This window comes from Macaca thibetana, chromosome 7 (assembly GCF_024542745.1).
Source record: "Macaca thibetana thibetana isolate TM-01 chromosome 7, ASM2454274v1, whole genome shotgun sequence".
Classification (NCBI taxonomy): domain Eukaryota; kingdom Metazoa; phylum Chordata; class Mammalia; order Primates; family Cercopithecidae; genus Macaca; species Macaca thibetana.
This window is the reverse complement of record NC_065584.1, coordinates 32,817,504-32,837,980: the sequence shown is the minus strand read 5'-3', so window position 1 is coordinate 32,837,980 and position 20,477 is coordinate 32,817,504. Positions and strand designations below refer to the sequence as shown.

Sequence of the window (20,477 nt, the reverse complement as noted above, 5' to 3'; positions counted from 1 at the left end):
GTCTTCTGGAGAGTGATCCTTGCTTACTCCTTTATTTTATTTTTTAGTGTGCTGCTTTTCCACACTTCCCTCTTTATCAGCTCTCTTGACTCTGTTTCCCCTTTGCATTAGCCATGCTAAACTATTTGCACTTCCAAACATGCTCTGCTGATACGTGTTTCTCTGCCTTTCCTCATCGTGTTTCCTTAGCTTGAGGTGCCCTTGCCACATACTTTCGTCATCTCCAGCTCATTCTGTCAGCTTTATTTCAGAAAATTTGTCTTTCAAGACTCAACATAAGCCTCTCCAATTCTGTTGTCCTTATTGTATACACATAGACTTGAGACATTACACCTCTTGATATTTATTTACACTTAGATTATCTTTATATTTGGTTGTAAACTCTTTGAGGGCACAGATGACATTTTATTCTTATATCTCTTGGATGTAATGTAATGCCTGACAGATAGGGGATGTGTTATCTCTTTACTGGATAAGAAAGTGGGTTCATAGCAAAAATAACTGTGCAGACTTTTTAAAATGTCAGAGCCTACTCTTAAGATAGGGTTGCTGTTTCTTTTCTTTTTTTTTTTTTTAACTTTTTTTTGATTGAAATGTTAGTGCCAGCTCTAACAATATAATCATCCTGTATTTTCTTGTTTGTCTTTTCATATTTAGTTTTTAGTTACAATTTAATTCCAGAAGTGCTCAGTTATGGTATTTGTTAATTTTTTTCTCTTTAAAATGAGTAGCCTTTCCTGTCTCCTAATATTTATAATTGCTTTTTTTTTTTTTTTTTTTAAGATGGAGTCTCGCTCTTGTCACCCAGGCTAGAGTGCAATAGTGTGATCTCAGCTCACTGCAACCTCTGCCTACTAGGTTCAAGTGATTCTCCTGCCTCAGCCTCCGAAGTATCTGGGATTACAGGCACCTGCCACCACACCTGGCTAAATTTTTGTTTTTTGTTTTTTTTTTTTTTTTTTTAAGTAGAGACAGGGTTTCACCATGTTGGCCAGGCTAGTCTCGAACTCCTGATCTCAGGTGATCCGGCCGTCTCTGCCTCCCAAAGTGCTGGGATTACAAGTGTGAACCACTGTGCCTGGCCTGTAATTGTTTTTTAACTGTTCAGTGTATCAGTGACTTGCTGCAGGAGATGTGTTGAAGTAAATTAGATAATACTGACATGATTTCCAACACCTGTCCTAAGACCTTCTGAGCACTGCCACCTTAACATACTGGTTCAAAGATATTGGTGACTCAGGATTTATTTAATGACTGAAAAGAGTCATTGTTGTAAACAAATTCTAAGGCAAGAGTGCCTTAAATATTCTTACATGGAGAATTTTTTTTTCTGCTTTACTGTCTTGAGTAATATCTTTTGTTTTACTTGTAGATTTGATGGTCCTCGAAGATTTGAGGATTTAGGGTCAAGGTGTGAAGGACCGAGACCCAAAGGGCCTCGTTTTGAAGGAAATCGCCCCGATGGGCCAAGACCCAGATATGAAGGTCACCCAGCAGAGGGCACTAAAAGCAAATGGGGAATGATTCCCCGGGGGCCAGCATCTCAATTTTATATTACCCCCAGTACATCCCTAAGTCCTCGACAGAGTGGACCACAATGGAAAGGCCCCAAACCAACTTTTGGACAGCAACATCAGCAGCAACCTAAGTCACAAGCAGAACCTCTTTCAGGAAACAAAGAACCATTAGCAGACACCAGTAGTAACCAGCAGAAGAATTTTAAAATGCAATCAGCTGCATTTTCCATTGCTGCAGATGTAAAGGATGTCAAGGCGGCTCAGTCAAATGAGAATCTAAGCGACTCTCAACAGGAGCCACCTAAAAGCGAAGTCTCGGAAGGGCCCGTAGAGCCTTCTAATTGGGACCAGAATGCTCAAAATATGGAGACTCAAATCGACAAAGCCCAAGCTGTTACTCAGCCTGTACCCCTTGCAAATAAGCCTGTACCTGCTCAATCTGCTTTTCCTTCAAAAACAGGGGGGATGGAGGGAGCAGCAGCAGTAGCAACATCATCATTAACAGCAGATAATGATTTTAAACCTATGGGTATTGGTCTACCCCACTCAGAAAACAACCAAGATAAAGGCCTGCCTCGGCCAGATAATAGAGATAATAGATTAGAAGGCAATAGAGGCAGTAGCTCATCTTACAGAGGTCCTGGGCAAAGCAGAATAGAAGACACACGGGATAAAGGTCTAGTAAACAGAGGTCGCGGCCAGGCAATCAGTCGAGGCCCAGGATTGGTCAAGCAAGAAGACTTTCGGGATAAGATGATGGGTAGAAGAGAAGACAGTAGAGAGAAGATGAACAGAGGAGAAGGTAGCCGGGACAGAGGGTTGGTGAGACCTGGAAGCAGTCGGGAGAAAGTGCCAGGTGGTCTGCAAGGGAGCCAGGACAGGGGTGGAGCTGGCAGTCGAGAAAGGGGACCACCTCGGAGGGCTGGCAGTCAGGAGAGAGGACCTCTTCGAAGGGCTGGGAGTAGAGAGAGAGTACCACCCCGAAGAGCTGGGAGCAGGGAGAGAGGACCACCTCGAGGGCCTGGCAGTCGAGAAAGGGGACTGGGAAGATCAGAGTTTGGTCGTGATAGAGGTCCATTCAGACCAGAACCAGGAGATGGTGGGGAAAAAATGTATCCATATCACCGAGATGAGCCTCCTAGGGCTCCATGGAACCATGGAGAAGAGCGAGGGCATGAAGAGTTTCCATTAGATGGTAGAAATGCTCCAATGGAACGAGAAAGACTCGATGACTGGGATAGAGAGAGATACTGGAGAGAATGTGAACGTGACTATCAAGATGATACACTAGAGCTCTATAACAGAGAGGACAGGTTCTCGGCACCACCATCTCGGTCTCATGATGGAGATAGGCGAGGCCCTTGGTGGGATGATTGGGAGAGAGACCAGGATATGGATGAGGACTACAATAGGGAAATGGACAGGGACATGGACAGGGATGTGGATCGGATTGGAAGACCCATGGATATGTATGATAGAAATTTGGATAATGAGTGGGACAGAGATTATGGGAGACCACTGGATGAACAAGAATCACAGTTTCATGAACGGGATATTCCATCTCTTCCACCTTTACCGCCCCTCCCACCTCTTCCACCTTTGGATAGATATCGGGATGATAGATGGAGAGAAGAAAGAAATCGAGACCATGGGTATGATCGAGATTTCCGTGATAGGGGTGAGTTGAGGATTCGAGAGTATCCAGAAAGAGGAGATACATGGCGGGAAAAGCGAGATTATGTTCCTGACAGAATGGACTGGGAAAGAGAACGGTTGTCAGACAGATGGTACCCATCTGATGTGGATAGACATTCCCCCATGGCGGAACATATGTCCTCCTCACATCATTCCTCAGAAATGATGGGGTCCGATGCAAGCTTAGACTCTGACCAAGGCCTTGGAGGGGTAATGGTTCTCAGTCAGAGGCAGCATGAAATCATTTTGAAAGCTGCACAAGAACTGAAAATGCTTCGGTAAGTTGACTCCTTCAGATCATTTCTTTTAATAAAAACCACATTCAGACTGCTCTTTTTAAAGTGATATATATTTGAATGGAATCATTTTACTTCAAGTTCTTGTCACATACTTTTAATTTATATTTCTGGTCATTCAGTGCTGTTTTAGGGTTAGGATGGGTATTTAGGAACTGTGTTAATGATAAACTTATGCCCTAAGATGTGAAAATTGACTGCTCTCTTGGCCTTTGTAGATGTGTTGCTGGCATGCCATGCCTGTGCATGTTTCAAGTGTCAAACTTCAACTTTTCAGTGCTCTGGATTTCACAGGGTTCATGTGTAACCTTCATTTTTTCCAGTAAGCAGTTTGTTCTTTGGTATTAGATCTAATAGACTTTCTATTCACTAATCATTGGTATAACTTTGGAAAGTGCTGTATTTTTCTTTGTTGAAGCTAAGAATGGTTTGCTTAGGAGCATCCTCAGATTTGTTTAACTATTGATGCTTTCTTTTGGGGATGTTTTATCTTTCATTATAACTAAAAGCAGATATTTCTCCTTGAGGATGTTACTGGTTTCTACATAACCAAATGTTTTCTTTGTGAAATGGAAAATAGGATTTCTTGACTTACAATCAACTATGTATAGGTATCTACATAATTTTCCTCTTTCCCTGTAGTAACATTAATAACAAAAGCTAACATTTACTGCATGCTTACTCTGGGCCAGGAACTGTACTAAGTGTGTTGTATATAATAACTCATTTAATCCTTAAACCAACTGTATCTTGGGATAGGAATTTAGAAGTCAGTGACAGATTGCAAGCTTTTTTAAAGCAATTTTTTTGAGAAAGTCAATTAATGATTAGGTTTTGATAGATTCCAATGTATCATATTTCTTCCATTTTTCAATTCTGGTTTACAGTTGTGGATCTTACCAATAAATTATAACTTAAACTTTAGAACTAGGAAAGAAAAATATGGTGAAGAAAAGGTAATGATGAAAGACCAGGTACGGCAGGTTTGTGTGGTCTATAGCTGAGAGGTTTATTTTTTCCAGATTACTCATGAAGAAAATGTGGAAAGCATGCTATAGAATATTTAGCTACTACACTATTCACTTTTAAGTTATAGATACCTTTAATTTTAATTTAACACCTACCATGTAACTGGGCACTTGCTAATAATTGAGTGTATATATTATGTCAGTCTGTCTATCTCAAAGGCCTGCAAAGATAAGGTAGTATTATCCCCACTTCACAAATGACCCTAAAGTTCAAAGAGGTTAAGTTCACTTGGCTAGTAAGTGGCAAACCCGGCCTTTGAACTCAATCTGTCTAAAACTCTAAAATCTGTGTTGTTTATGGAGCATACCAAGCTGATTGGTGATGTTAAGCTGCCAAAGTTTCTTTCTTTTTCCTTTTGAAATTTCTTTTTAATTCATTATTGCTTTGCATGGCAATGCTGGACAAAAGGTGCTGCTGCTGCGTCATCCTTTTTTTAAAGCTTTCTAGGCAACATGAACATAATTAATATATAGGGAGTGATGGATAATGTGGTCATAGCCAAATACAAGTAGTTTATGTTGTGTCAGTGTAAAGTCATAAGGAGTATCGTAAGGGATGTGATGATGGGATTTATGTGAGCAGTAAATAATCTTACATACTTGACCCTTACTTTGTGGTCCCTTGTTTGTGAACCCTCATTTGGGTCACTTACTTTAATGTAGGGAGAAAATTATAAAAGGTCTTAAAAAGTTGTAGTGAATTTTACCCATGTTTAAGGTAGGCATTGTGAAGAAAAGTAAAAGTATTTTCATCAGAAATTTAAAGAAAAAACTGAAGGGTTACGTAATTATCTTCAGGAATATGAAATGTTGTTTTTAAAGGTATAGACTGACAATTGTTCTCACCATCTACAGCAGGGGCCATAAATTAAAATGTCCTCAAGAATCAGATAACAAAAATGAGTGAAAGTGGGCCAAGTATAACTCTGTAGAGTATGGTGAAGATTGTGACAGGTTATTTCATCTAACATGGGCAGCTTCTGCTGCACTCGGCTGATTGTTGGCATGTGGGAACGTAGGCCTAGTGTTACCATATCTCTTTAAGATTTGAATTTGTATATGAAATATTTTGCTTTGTAAATATGACAGCTAATTCAAATTTTAAAAACTGATGTGAAAGCCACCTTTTAAAAACATTTTTAGGCCATATTTGGCCCATGGGCCACCATTTTGCAACCTCTGGTCTAAAGAGTTGAAAAAAAATAAGCCGGGCGTGGTGGCTCACACCTGTAATCCCAGCACTTTGGGAGGCTGAGGCAGGCGGGTCACGAGGCCAGGAGTTTGAGACCAGCCTGGCCAATATGGTAAAACCCCGTCTCTACTAAAAATATGTAAAAAATTAGCCAGGCGCGGTGATGTGTGCCTGTAGTCCCAGCTACTCGGGAGGCTGAGGCAGGAGAATCACTTGAACCTGGGAGGTGGAGCTTGCAGTGAGCCGCGATCGTGCCATTGCACTCCAGCCCAGGCGACAGAGCTAGACTCGTCTCAAAAAAAATAAATAAATAAAAAGCAGGAGAGCTTTTGGTTGGATTAAAGAAAAACAAAACAAGTAGATGAGATAGTAGAAAACTACTGAGGCAAGTTGTGGAATCTGTTCTCGAGTATCTTCAATAATTTATAATTAATTATTTATATGTCTTGAATGACTGATGAGTTAGCTACATAAAAGCAAAAGAGGGTAATCCCAGAGCTGCCCAGTGTATGGCCACTGCAGAGAATTTTAGGACAAGGTTTTTTAGGTCTCTTCTTTTTAATTAAATATTAATTGTAGTCACTTAGGAATGGAATAAGCATGCTTTATGGACTATGTCAATTTTATTTGTTTGCAGGGAACAGAAAGAACAGCTTCAAAAGATGAAAGACTTTGGGTCTGAGCCACAGATGGCTGACCATCTACCACCTCAGGAATCAAGATTGCAGAATACATCTTCAAGACCTGGAATGTATCCGGTATGGGAGAATGTGTGCTCAGAAAATGAAATGGTTTCTACTTTGTATGTTTCTATGTTTGATTTTTTAAAAAATTGAATAAATACAAGTTTCCTCTATAAAATGTAAATTTTGGAAACTTAAAAGTTTATGGTAATTGAACTTTGAACACCTTAAAAGCATGTTCAAAAGTGTGGCAGAGATGCTCCTTTTCCCCAGATTTTGATAAGTATACCAAGTACACCTGAACTACATAGCTTCTGTTCACAAAATGGTAGAATTTTGCTAATAATTTTTTATGTTAAAATAGTCCTGTTGGCTGGACATAGTGGCTTACACCTGTAATTCTAGCACTTTGGGAGGCTAAGGCAAGAGGATTGCTTGAGCCCAGGAGTTTGACACCAGCCTGCGCAAGATGGTGAGACCCCCATCTCTACCCAAAAAAAAAAAAAAAAAGTCCTGTTTTCCATCTAGGCAGAGCTGGATGTGGGCCTCTTGATGCTTCCTACCTCTTCAGGCTACTAGTCCTTCAGATGGGGAAATACCATCGCCCAGTACATTCAGAACTGTTCAGGCAGTATGAAAAGGGGTGTTTATGTTAAAGACTTGAGTAATTAAGTTCTCCTTTTTTTTCCCAAGAGCATGCCAGAACTCCTTTTGTTTTTGTTATTTTACCTTTAAACCAGTAATGGGCTTTTCAAATGTTTTAAATGTTATCTTGCAAGTAGTTTTATGACAGCATAATGGAGAAAAGAGCTCTACTGAACCTCTACTGAACCATTTCATCAAATTAACACTTTTCATTTCTCAGTGTTCCCTTCCATCCTGGTCTAATACTTAACAGTAAGACATAGTTGTTGACATCAGCAACCACCATAGTGTTGTTGACTCCCCAGACTGGATCTCTTGATCTTTGTATGCATCTACCTGTCTGCAGGGTTTCTGTCTGTGAATGTGACTCCTGTCAAATGCAGCATGTTCAAAATGGGGCTCATTATACCCCATTAAATTGTCTTTTTTCTCATTATCACCTAGTCACGCTAACTTGAAACCTGAAAATCAGCCCTCCATCTTGCCCATGTCCTACCCTGCCATAACCATTCTGCTGATTGATTTTACCTCCTTTGAATCAAATTCTCAAGTATAATTATACCCATTTTAAGCCTATAGTTCGAGTTTTTCACAGATGTATACCCAAAGATAAAAAAATTCTCGGCCAAGTGCGGTGGCTCACACCTGTAATCCCAGCACTTTGGGAGGCCAAGGCAGGTGGATCACCTGAGGTCGGGAGTTTGAAACCAGCCTGACCAACATGGAGAAACCCTGGCTCTACTAAAAATACAAAATTAGCCGGGTGCGGTGGTGCATGTCTATAATCCCATCTACTCGGGAGGCCAAGACAGGAGAATCACTTGAACTCGGGAGGTGGAGGTTGCAGTGAGCCGACATCGCGCCATTGCACTCCAGCCTGGGCAACGAGCAAAACTCCATCTCAAAAAAAAAAAAAAAAGTTGTCATCACCCTAAAAAGTTCATGCCCTTTTGTAGTTGGGACTACCCCTACACTCCACTTCAGGCAGCATTGATGTGATTTATGGCCAGATGGACATTCTAAAACAAATCTCACCATGTGGCTACCTGGCTTTAAAACTCTTCAGTGTTCTCCCATGCCTTCAGGATGAAATTTAGAATCTCTTGCATGACTTTCTTGTTCTTCCTAAGCTGGCCTGACCTCTGCTGACCATTGCTTGCTACTCCACTCTCTGATGCTTCATTTTCCCTCCACATAGAGCTAGTTAACAATTTTGTGGCTATGCTAGATTCTTTTACTTCTTCATTCCTTTGCGTATGCATGTTGTTCTCTAAGCCTAGAGTCTTTTCTTTGCCTTCCCATCCCCTCCTGCAACTGACTAATGCTTGTTTATCTTTTAGAACTCAGCTCTAGTATCTTTTCTTCCACCTATGTAAGGCAGTTACCCTCATACATACCCTGTAACATCTTGTACTAGTCTCTATTGTCATCTTTATCATGTTGCATTTTGATTGTCTGTTTTCTTGTCTGTCTTTCCTTCTAAATTGAGTCCATAAGATAAGAACTATATCTTTCATCTTTGCATGTCTTAGTAAATAGTAGAAACGCCAGATTGTACATACACATTTCTGCTTTATTTGCTTAACAAATCATAATCATCTTTCCATATTGTTATATGCTGTATTATTTTTTGATTTATAATAATTTATTGAATTAATTCAATTTCTGTTTGAATTTGTTTCTAATCTTCCACTGTTCTCTTAATATTACCCTATTGGGTTCTTATTTTAGATAACTCCTTTTCTTTTTTTTTTTTTTGAGATGGAGTCTCACTCTGTTGCCCAGGCTGGAGTGCAGTGGCATGATTTCAGCTCACTGAAACCTCCGCCTCCTGGGTTCAAGCGATTCTCCTGCCCTGGCTTCCAAGTAGCTGGGATTACTGGTGCCTGCCACCACGCCCGGCTAAATTTTTTGTAATTTTAGTAGAGACAGGGATTTACCAATTGGCCAGGCTGGTCTTGAACTCCTGACCTCAGGTAATCCACCTGCCTCGGCCTCCGAAAGTACTGGGATTATAGGCATGAGCCACTGCACCCAGCAGATAACTTCTTAGGAGTAAATTTTATGTTTTTGTTTTGTCTCTTTTTTTTTTTTTTTTTTTTTTTTTTTTTGCTCTGTTGCCTGGGATGCTAGAATACAGTGGTACAGTCATAGCTCACTGGAGCCTCAAACTCCTGGGCTCAAGTGACTCTCCCACCTCAGCTTCCTGAGTAACTGGAACTACAGGCACACACCACTACGCCTGGCTAATTAACAAAAAAAAATTTGTTAGTAGGGACAGTGTCTTGCATTGTTGCCCAGGCTGGTCTCAAACTCCTGGACTTAAGTGATCCTCACACCTTGGCCTCCCAAAGTGCTGGGATTACAGGTATGAGCCCCTGCACCCAGCCAACAGTGGTTTTAAAGTCCCAAAGTGGTATACTTCAGTCAAAGAATAAGCATACTTTTTTTTTTTTAAACCGAGTGTAGTCTGTCACCCAGGCTGGAGTACAGTGGCGCAATCTCAGCTCACTGCAATATCTACCTCCTAGGTTCAAGTGATTCTCCTGCCTCAGCCTCTTGAGTAGCTGGGATTACAGGTGCCCGCCACCACACCTGGCTAAATTTTTTGTATTTTTAATAGAGGCAGGGTTTCACCATGTTGGCTAGGCGTGTTTCAAACTCCTGACCTCAGGTGATCCACCTGCCTCAGCCTCCCAAAGTGCTAGGATTACAGGCATGAGCCACCACACCTGGCCCAGAATAAGCATACTTTTTAAATGATTCCTGTCACATAGCCAAACAGTTGTCTATAATAGTTGTATAATGGCCATGCGCAGTGGGTCATACCTGCAATGCCAGCACTTTGGGAAGCTGAGGCAGGTGGATCACATGAGGTCTGGAGTTCGAGACCAGCCTGGCCAACATGGTGAAACCCTGTCTCTACTAAAAATACAAAAATTAGCCAGGCTTGGTGGCATGTGCCTATAATCCTAGTTACTCATGAGACTGAGGCAGGAGAATCACTTGAACCTGGGAGACTCTGTCTTAGGTGCATCACCTGAGGTCAGGAGTTCAAGATCAGCTTGACCAACATGGTGAAACCTTGTCTCTACTAAGAATACAAAAATTAGCCAGGCATGGTGGTGTGCGCCTGTAATCCCAGCTACTAAGGAGACTGAGGCAGGAGAATTGCTTGAACCTGAGAGGCGGAGGTTGCAGATAGCGCCACTATACTCCAGCCTGGGCAACAAGAGTGAGACTCTGTCTCAAAAACCATATAAATAAATGAAAAAAAATAGTTGCATAACATCTATACTATAGCGTTGTAAGCATTAGCTACTTCATATTTTTGGTATATTTAATAATTTTAATACAGCATTTTTGATTACTAGTGAACATGAATATTTTCCCATATTTGTTAATTATACTTTCCTCTTACAGAAATTCTGTTAGTGTCCTTCACCCATTTATCTGTTTGAGTCAGGTTTTTTTTTTTTAAATTAACTCATTATCCTTAATATAATATAAATATTAACCCTTTCTCATATCAACAATACTTTTAAAAAATGTATCTTTTACTCACTATATAGAATGGAGAAAGCACTTTAAAAAAATTTATAAGTATACTTCTATGAGATCTTAAGATATTTAAAACTTGTCTTGATAGATATGCCCAGACAGAATAGCTTCATCCTGTATTGGCATTTTCTTAAAGTTTACCATGCCATACTTTAATTAAAAGTTTACCTTTAGGTAATAGCCATTTGTATTTAACTGTAGCCAGTAGTTACCTCCAGTCAGTAATGTTCCTTCCATATTAGTCAACTCCATTTTATTATTCAGAAGGTTTATTTTTAAAGTACTGCCTATATATGGGCAAATATATAAATAATGTATATTGTGAGTTCTCCGGGGTCTAAAATAGCTGTCAATAAAGAGAAAACATCCTAGTATAACAGAGAAGTAAAAAACCACACCAAAACAAAAAAACAAAAACCAAAACAAAACAAAAAACCAAACCAGCCAGACACAGTGAACTAAGAAATGGGAAATAAGTGTTTGAATCACGCTTACGAAGATTAAAATAGAGACTAGGCATGGTGGCTCACACCTGTAATCCCAGCGCTTTGGGAGGCTGAGGCAAGATTACTTGAGGTCTGGAGTTCAAGACCAGCCTGGGCAACATAGCAAGACCCAATCTTTACCAAAGAAAGAATAAAAATAAAATGTATGTGGCAACTGGGTTTCAGTATTGAGTGATTAGGACCTATCTGCTAAGAAGTCCCGCCATCTCTGTCATAGACATTTCTGATGGCACCTGGTGATGCTTTGGGAAAACAAATGTAAGCAGGGCACACAACAGTGGCACTCCTTAGATTACTAGATGTTCATTTAGTTAATTTTGTTGTTTCATAGAACTCATGTTCTCTGTTCATCTCAGCTTTACCACAGACTACTGTTATCAACCAGATAACTGAAAGGAACAGAAGTATGGAGGCTATCTAGGATTTCTCTCACTGAAAATTTACTGTTTTTGTGGAGGAGATAGGTCTCTACAGTAGGAAGATAGTTCTTATTTATTTATTCATTTCTCTCCTTCCTGCACACTGAGAGTAGGAAGATAGTTCTTAACCAAGGGGTATAAATCAGAATAATTCATGGAGGGTTTTTTTTTTTTTTTTTTTTTTTTTGAGACGGAATCACGCTCTGTCACCCAGGCTGGAGTGCAGTGGCCGGATCTCAGCTCAGTGCAAGCTCCGCCTCCCGGGTTTACGCCATTCTTCTGCCTCAGCCTCCCGAGTAGCTAGGACTACAGGCGCCCACCACCTTGCCTGGCTAGTTTTTTGGATTTTTTAGTAGAGACGGGGTTTGACTGTGTTAGCCAGGATGGTCTTGATCTCCTGACCTCGTGATCTGCCCGTCTCGGCCTCCCAAAGTGCTGGGATTACAGGCTTGAGCCACCGCGCCCAGCCTATTTTTTTAAATTTTAAATTACTGGTGGGACACCACCTACAGAAGTTCTGTAGTTTTGGTATTGACCTGGGACATTTGAATCTTATGTGGCTACCACCCTAATTTGAAGTATGGAAAGTTTAAAACATTTTCATTACCCCTGTAAGATCACTGCACCAGTTTATAGTTAGTTAATCCTCATTCCTACCCTAGTCCCAGCACTTTCTGTCTATATAGATTTGCCTTTCTGGGCATTTCATATAAATGAATTATATAATATGTAGTCTTTCGTGTCTATCTTCTTTTCAAAGTTTATCCATGTTGTAACATGACTCAGTACTTCATTTCTTTTTACTGCTTTTTAAATTTCTTTTTATTTGTAACCTGTTGCATGAATATACCACATTTTGTTTAACCATTCACCAGTTGATGGACATCAGGGTTGTTGAATAGTATGGCTATGAATATTTGTGTGCAAGTCTTTGGATGGACATATGTTTTTATTTTTCTTGGATAGATACCTAGAAATGAAATTGCTGAGCCATGTGATAAATTTATGTTTGGCCGGGCGCGGTGGCTCATGCCTGTAATCCCAGCATTTTGGGAGGCTGAAGTGGGTGGATTGCCTGAGGTCAGGAGTTCGAGACCAGCCTGGCCAACATAGTGAAACCCCGTCTCTACTAAAAATACAAAAAATTAGCTGGGCTGGTAGCAGGTGCCTACAGGCCCTCTCAGTTACTCAGGAGGCTGAGGCAGGAGAATCGCTTGAACCTGGGAGGCAGAGGTTGCAGTGAGCCAAGATTGCGCCATTGCACTCCAGCCTGGGCAACAAGAGCGAAATTCCATCTCAAAAAAAAAAAAAAAAAAAGTTTGGCTTCTTGAGAGAAATTGGCAAACCATTTTCTATAGTGGCGCCATTTATTCCCACTAGCAATCTAAAAGGGTTTTTCTTTCCTATATCCTTGCCATCATTTGTTTTTGTCTCTCTTATTAATTATAGCCATTCCAGTGCGTATGAAAATGGTATCTCATTGGGATTTTAATTTGCGTTTCCCTAGTGACTAATGATGTTGAGCATCTTTTCATGTGCTCATTGGGCATTTGTATATTTTCTTTGGAGAAATATCTATTCACATCTTTGGGCCATAGTTTTTTTTTTTTTTTTTTTTTTTTTATGATTTGTCTTACTGAGTTTAAGTGTTTTGTATATTCTGAATTCAAGTTCTTTATCAAATATAAGATTTGCCTATGTTTTCTCCCTTTCTGTGGCTTGTCCTAATTTTTTTTTTTTTTTTTTTTTTTTGATGGTATGTTCTGAAGCACAAAACTTTGAATGAGTCCAAGGTGTTAACTTTTTTCTTATAAATTGAGAACCAGATTTTAATTTCCACTAATCTGTAAAAACATAGTGGTATGCTTGTTCGCTAAGCTGTTTATTCTATTCTCTAGCCTCCAGGGTCCTATAGACCTCCCCCTCCTATGGGCAAACCACCAGGTTCAATTGTAAGACCCTCTGCTCCACCAGCAAGATCATCTGTTCCTGTGACCAGGCCGCCTGTCCCAATACCACCACCTCCACCTCCTCCCCCTCTACCTCCTCCTCCTCCAGTGATAAAGCCACAAACATCAGCTGTAGAACAGGAACGATGGGATGAAGATTCTTTCTATGGGCTCTGGGATACAAATGATGAACAAGGACTGAATTCAGAATTTAAGTCAGAAACTGCAGCAATTCCATCTGCTCCAGTATTACCACCCCCACCTGTTCACTCTTCCATTCCCCCTCCTGGCCCAGTGCCTATGGGTATGCCACCAATGTCCAAGCCACCACCAGTGCAACAGACTGTTGATTATGGCCATGGCCGAGGTGAGTAGTGATAGTGAACTTGTATTTGGGACTCTACAGGAATTGTTAGCTTCAGCTTTAGCTTTCTCAAGCTTCACTCTTACAGTGCTTTATCTCTGATTTTGTTTACCAGATATATCCACTAATAAAGTTGAACAGATACCTTATGGAGAAAGAATAACTCTGCGCCCAGATCCACTACCTGAAAGATCAACTTTTGAGACAGGTAGGATTCCTGGAGAGGTCAGTATTTTTAAACATTTTAAGGCCTAATTACCACATTATTTTCCTTTTGATGAGATTATCTGAGCCTTCATTTAATATAGCTAAAAGATTCTTAAGTTGAATTTAGGGCAAAAATTTATACCAGCTCTGAAGTTAGATTTATACTTTTCTGCTTTTATTTCATAAGAGGGATATAGTTATGTTGTATTAATTGTTTTTATAGAGCATGCAGGCCAACGTGATCGTTATGATAGAGAAAGAGATCGTGAGCCTTATTTTGATCGTCAAAGTAATGTCATAACAGATCATCGAGATTTTAAAAGGGATCGTGAGACACATAGAGATCGAGACCGGGATCGTGGTGTTATTGACTATGACCGGGATCGATTTGACAGAGAACGCCGACCCCGAGATGATAGGTATGCTATAAAACAATCTTTGCTAGATGTGCAAATTACTATATACTTAACAGTAAAAGTTTAAGAAAAATTTAATAAGTAACATATTTTTCTCATGCATGTGTATATGTAATTTGGAGGGGGAAGAACAATTCTGGACCAGTTTTCAGGAAAGTAGGTCCTTGACTTGGTAGCTTGAATTCCAGAGAATTAAATGGGAGATGGAGATAGCCAGAAAGGAATGGAAATGGTATTGTCAATAAAGGTGCAGTCATACTCAGTGGGCAAGCAATTTATTTTTGCAGTTCATGAGCTTTTTATTTATTATTGTTATTATTATTATTATACCTAAGGGCATTCTGGCAGCCAGCCAAGGAGAAGGGAAAGGGGGACAAGCCCATGAACTATTTATTTATTTATTTATTTATTTATTTATTACTATTTTGTATGGAGACGGGGTCTCTCTCAGTCTGTCACCCAGGCTGGAATGCAGTGGCGCAGTCTCAGCTCACTGTAGCCTCCACCTCCTGGGCTCAAGTGATCTTCCCACCTCAGTCTCCTGAGTACCCGGGGCCGCAGGCATGTGCCACCATGCCTGGCTGATTTTTTTTTTTTTTTTTTTTTTGTATTTTTGGTGAAGATGTGGTTTCGCCATGTTGCCCAGGCTGGTCGCAAACTCCTGAGCTCAAGTGATCCACCTGCCTTGGCCTTCCAAAGTGCTGGGATTATAGGCGTGAGCCATCATGTCCAGCTTTCCCATGAACTTTTTAGATATATGTATATACAGTAAATCTAAATGAAAAAGCGAAGTCAAAATGTAAATATTGGCCGGGTGCAGTGGCTCACGCATGTAATCCTAGCACTTTGGGAGGCCAAGGCAAGTGGATCTTTTGAGCTCAGGAGTTCGAGACCAGCCTGGCCAACATGGCAAAACCCCATCTCTACAAAAAATAACAAAAGTTGGCCGGGTGTGGTTGTGTGTGCCCATAGTCCCAGCTACTCAGGAGGCTGAGATTGGAGGATTGCTTGAACACTGGAAATCAAGGCTGCAGTGAGCCGAGATCATGCCACTACATTTCAGCCTGGTTGACAAAGTAACACCCCCATCTCAAAAAAAAAGTAAACGTTGACTGTGTGAAGTACCTGCCTATAGAGAAAATTGGGCAGATAATGCTGTTGCATTATAAAGCAGAGACCTCCAAATATGTTTTATTTGCTGAAGCACTTCCTATTACACCTTCTAGAGCTCAGTCATATCGAGACAAAAAAGACCATTCCTCTTCCAGAAGAGGGGGTTTTGATAGACCATCCTATGACCGGAAGTCTGACCGACCAGTCTATGAAGGACCATCCATGTTTGGAGGTAGAGTGATGCCTTATTAACTACAAGGATGTTGAGAATGTAAAGTATGGGAGATGCTATGGATTTAAGCTTTTAGAGTAAAATGTATTCACAGATTTCTTAGAGCTAGTGGCATTGTCATAAAAAATAGCAATGTAATTAATGAAATAAAACATGTTTATTTTTAAAACAAAGTAGAAACAAAATTACTAATAATCTCACTACCTACAATACTATAGCTCTTATAATTTTGTAGATTTCCTCTCATTCTTTACAGACATATTTTTGAAGTTGTAATCGAAGTATAATAATACAATTTATCATGATTGTTCTGATTGATATTGCACCATACACATTTTTTATATGTAAACCTATTTTATTAATGGCCCTGTGACATTCCATTGAGTGGATAAAATATAAGACCAAGACCCTTATTGTTAGGTATTTAGGTTGCTTTTAGTTTTTCACTGCTATGATTTATACTTAAACTAGAAACTCATACCTATTTATAGGAACACGCTCTCCTAAGATGGTATAACTCTTATTCTTAAAACTATAAAGCAGAAGTTACAGAACTTAGGACTGTCCAGCAAAGCATTTATTATTCTTCCATGTCCTGTTGCTTAACTTTCCTACATTTAACACCAAAACAAGGATGAATTCAGTGTTTTGCAGAACATTCTATTTGCCTGAAATCATACTTAAATCTTCTCATTTTCTTGACTTCAGTAGATTTTACATTACCTTAAATTTTCTCTAATTAAAGTTAAAAGTGGCCCCAAAATCATTGGACTTGGTTTGAATTATATTACCTTAGGAGATGTGTGGGGAGAGTTGAATTTCAAAATAATTACTATACAAATAGTAATTTTGTTCAACTGCTGGAATCCTAGGAGAACGTAGGACTTATCCTGAGGAGCGAATGGCTCTGCCAGCTCCTTCACTGAGCCACCAGCCACCTCCAGCTCCACGGGTCGAGAAGAAGCCTGAATCAAAGAATGTGGATGATATTTTGAAACCACCGGGCCGGGAGAGCAGACCTGAGAGAGTGAGTCCTATGAAGTTGATTCATCTTCATGCAAACCAGAAGATAAGAGATCTTGTTAATATCCTGAAAAGAATTTCTTTACTTTTCTGCAACGTAGTAATAATATCAGGTTCAAGGCATTTTACTATCTCTAAATCACCATATAATCTCATAAATGGCCTACACTATAGAATCTTCAAGAATTTATCACTAAAGTATTTGACAAAAAACATGTTGAATTTTAAAACATATTCATGAGACCTCAATTAATTGCATGTTGAAGAGAGGAAAAGTGGATTTGGTTTTATGGTATGTGGAATAGAAAGGGAGAATTAGGAGACTTGATTAGCTTAGGCTTAATTTCCTAGTGACCTCCAAATGTGTGCATTCTTTTAAATTTGTCCTGTATTACAGAGTAGTTAGACTGACTCCCATTTGAATTAACTGGTACTGGAGATTTCAGCCAGATATTCCCATTCTATATATACAGAATTAATAGATTCCTGTTTTAAAGTCTTTTTGCCTGCTATTAATATATAGCTACTTGACCTTTCCTGTGGTTGCTCTTTGCGTGATAAATCTTTTACCATTTCCTTACTTTCATTCTGTTTGTGTCTTTTAATGTAAAGTGTGTCTCCTGTAGTATGCCTATGGTTGGATCTTTTTTTTTTTTTTCCATTCAGGTTCCCTTTATTTCTGACATTTCTTCACCATCCCTGCAAGGGTAACTCCCTAATCACTCTCAAAATTCAGATTCCTATTTCTGACTCTAGGACACAACGGATCATGTTTTTTAATACAGTCTGACAATCTCTGCCTTTTGATTGGATTGTTTAATACATTCACATTTATTTATTTATTTTTTAATTATGGATTCAGGATACATGTGCAGGTTCATTACATGGGTATTTTGTGTAATGCTGGAGTTTGGGGTTCTTTTTTTTTTTTTTTTTTTTTTTTTTTTTGAGACGGAGTCTTGCTCTGTTGCCCAGGCTGGAGTGCAGTGGCCAGATCTCAGCTCACTGCAAGCTCTGCCTCCCGGGTTCACGCCATTCTCCTGCCTCACCCTCCCAAGTAGCTGGGACTACAGGTGCCCGGCACCTCGCCTGGCTAGTTTTTTGTATTTTTTAGTAGAGACGGGGTTTCACCATGTTAGCCAGGATGGTCTTGATTTCCTGACCTCATGATCTGCCCATCTCGGCCTCCCAAAGTGCTGGGATTACAGGCTTGAGCCACCGTGCCTGGCGTGGAGTTTGGGTTTCTAAAGAGCCTGTCACCCAAATAGTGAACGTAGTACCTTGTCGTAAAGTTATTATTGATGGCTTAATTTCATTTTGGGATTGTTTATTGCAAATATATGGAAATATGGTTTATTCTTGTTTATTCATCTTGTATCCTGCAATACCACTGAATTCATTTATTACTTTTAATAGATTTTTAGTGGATTCTTAAGGTTTTCTACATATAAGATCATGGCATCTGCAAATATACTTTTACTTCTTTCTTTCTCAATTGAATGCCTTTTATTTATTGCCTAATTGCCCTGGCTAGAACCTCCAGTGCAGTGTTGAATAGACATGGCAAGAGTAGACATTCTTGTCCTGTTTCTGATCTTAGAGAGAAAACATACAATCTTTCACCATTACTGTGGAATTTTTTTGTAGATGCACTTTATTAGGTTGAGAAAGTTCCCTTCTATTCCTAGTTTGTGGAATGTTTTTATCGTAAGAGGATGTTGGATTTGTTGAATGCTTTTTTTGTGTCAGTTGAGATGATCATGTGATTTTGGTTTTTAGTCTGTTGATATGATGTGTTACATTAATTGATTTCATATGTTAACTTGCATTCCTGGGATAAATCCCACTTGGTCATGGTGTATAATAATTTTTATATGTTGCTGGATTCAGCTTGCTAATACGTTGTTGAGGATTTTTGTATCCATATTCATAGGAGATATTGTAGTTTTCTTGTCTGTATGTGGTTTGGTGTAATGCTGGCCTCATAAAGTAAGTTAGAAATTATTCCTTCATATTCTGTGTTTTTGAAGACTTTGTGAAGAGTTGGTATTTAAATGTTTGGTGAATTCAGTGATGAAGTCATCCAGGCTTGTGCTTTTGTTTGTGTGTAGTTTTTTAAAATTACTGTCTTAGATTCTTCACTTGTTATAGGTCTATTCAGATTGTTTATTTGTTCTTGAGTAAATTTTAGTAGTCTGCGTCTTTCCAGGAATTTGTCTGTTTCACCTAAATTACTTAATTTGTTGGCATACAATTGTTCATAGTATTCCTTTGTAATCTTTTTTATTTCTATAAGGTTGGTAGTAATGTCCCCTCTTTCATTTCTTTTTTACTTGAGGCGGAGTCTCACTGTTGCCCAGGCTGGGGTTGCACTCCTGGGCTCAAGTGACCCTCCTACCTCAGCCTCCTGAGGAACTGGGATTATAGGCACACGCCGCTGAGCCCAGCTTTCATTTCTGATTCTGGTAATTTGAATCTTCTTTTTTTTCTATTCAGTTTAGGTAAGAGTTCAAAAATTTTGTTGGTCTTAGCCAGGCGTGGTGGCTCACGCCTGTCATTCCAATACTTTGGAAGGCTGAGGTGGGTGGATCACTTGAGACCAGGAGTTCAAGACCAGCCTGCACAACATGGTGAAACCCCATAAAGACACAAAAATTAGCTGGGTGTGGTGGCAGGCACCTGTAATCCCAGCTGCTTGGGAGGCTGAGGCATTAGAATCGCTCAAACCTAGGAGGCAGAGGTTGCAAAGAGCCAAGATTGTGCCACTGCACTCCAGCCTTAGTGACAGAGCAAGACTCCATCTCAAAAAAAAAAAGAAAAAAGACCGACTTTTATTTGGAGTGCAGTGGCGCAATCTCGACTCACTGCAAGCTCCACCTCCTGGGTTCATGCCATTCTCCTGCCTCAGCTTCCTGAGTAGCTGGGACTACAGGCGTCCGCCACCACACCTGGCTAATTTTTTGTATTTTTAGTAGAGACAGGGTTTCACCACATTAGCCAGGATAGTCTCCATCTCCTGAGCTCGTGATCCGCCCGCCTCGTCCTTCCAAAGTGTTGGGATTACAGGCGTGAGCCACCGCGTCTTCCCAAAGTTGGTCTTTTTAAAGAACCACTGCCACTGTTTGGTTGTATTGATTTTTTCTTTTGTTTTTCTGTTTTCTATTTTATTAACTTCTGCTTTAATCTTTATTATTTCTTTCCTCTGTTTCTTTAGTTTGCTCTTCTTTTTCAAGTGTCTTAAAGTGGATGGTTAAGTTATTGATTTGAGACCTATCTTTCTTACTATAGGCATTTATAGCTATCAATTTCCTTTTAAGCACTGCTTTAGCTGTATCCTGTAAGCTTTGGTATGTTGTGTTGTTTTCATTCATCTCAGAGTATTTTCTGGTTCCTTCTGGTTTTTGGCTCCTCCTGGTTTCTGGCTTCTCTTAATTTCTGGTTCTTCTTCATTTCTTCTTTGATTCATTGATTATTTAGGAGTATGTTGTTTAATTTTCACATATTTGTGAGTTTCTCTAACATTTTCTTACTATTAATTTCCAATTTCATTCCACTGTGGTCCAAAAACATACTTTGTATTATTTCTATCCTTTCAAATTTATTAAGATTTGTTTCATGGCCTATTGTATAG

At 39.7% G+C, this 20,477-nt stretch overlaps 1 protein-coding gene across 5 annotated transcripts in view; it reads left to right on the top strand.

Annotated features, from left to right (window-relative positions):
- YLPM1 (YLP motif containing 1) overlaps positions 1 to 20,477 on the top strand; it is a 73,424-nt gene that overhangs the window by 33,010 nt on the left and 19,937 nt on the right. For 4 of the 5 annotated variants that reach the window (XM_050798646.1, XM_050798649.1, XM_050798648.1 and 1 more), the window contains 7 exons: positions 1,373 to 3,490; positions 6,366 to 6,486; positions 13,441 to 13,858; positions 13,971 to 14,063; positions 14,286 to 14,481; positions 15,705 to 15,823; positions 16,696 to 16,850. In XM_050798646.1, the coding sequence (XP_050654603.1) occupies positions 1,373 to 3,490; positions 6,366 to 6,486; positions 13,441 to 13,858; positions 13,971 to 14,063; positions 14,286 to 14,481; positions 15,705 to 15,823; positions 16,696 to 16,850 (3,220 nt within the window). The remainder of the gene's footprint in view (positions 1 to 1,372; positions 3,491 to 6,365; positions 6,487 to 13,440; positions 13,859 to 13,970; positions 14,064 to 14,285; positions 14,482 to 15,704; positions 15,824 to 16,695; positions 16,851 to 20,477) is intronic. The other variant, XM_050798650.1, reaches the window with a different exon arrangement.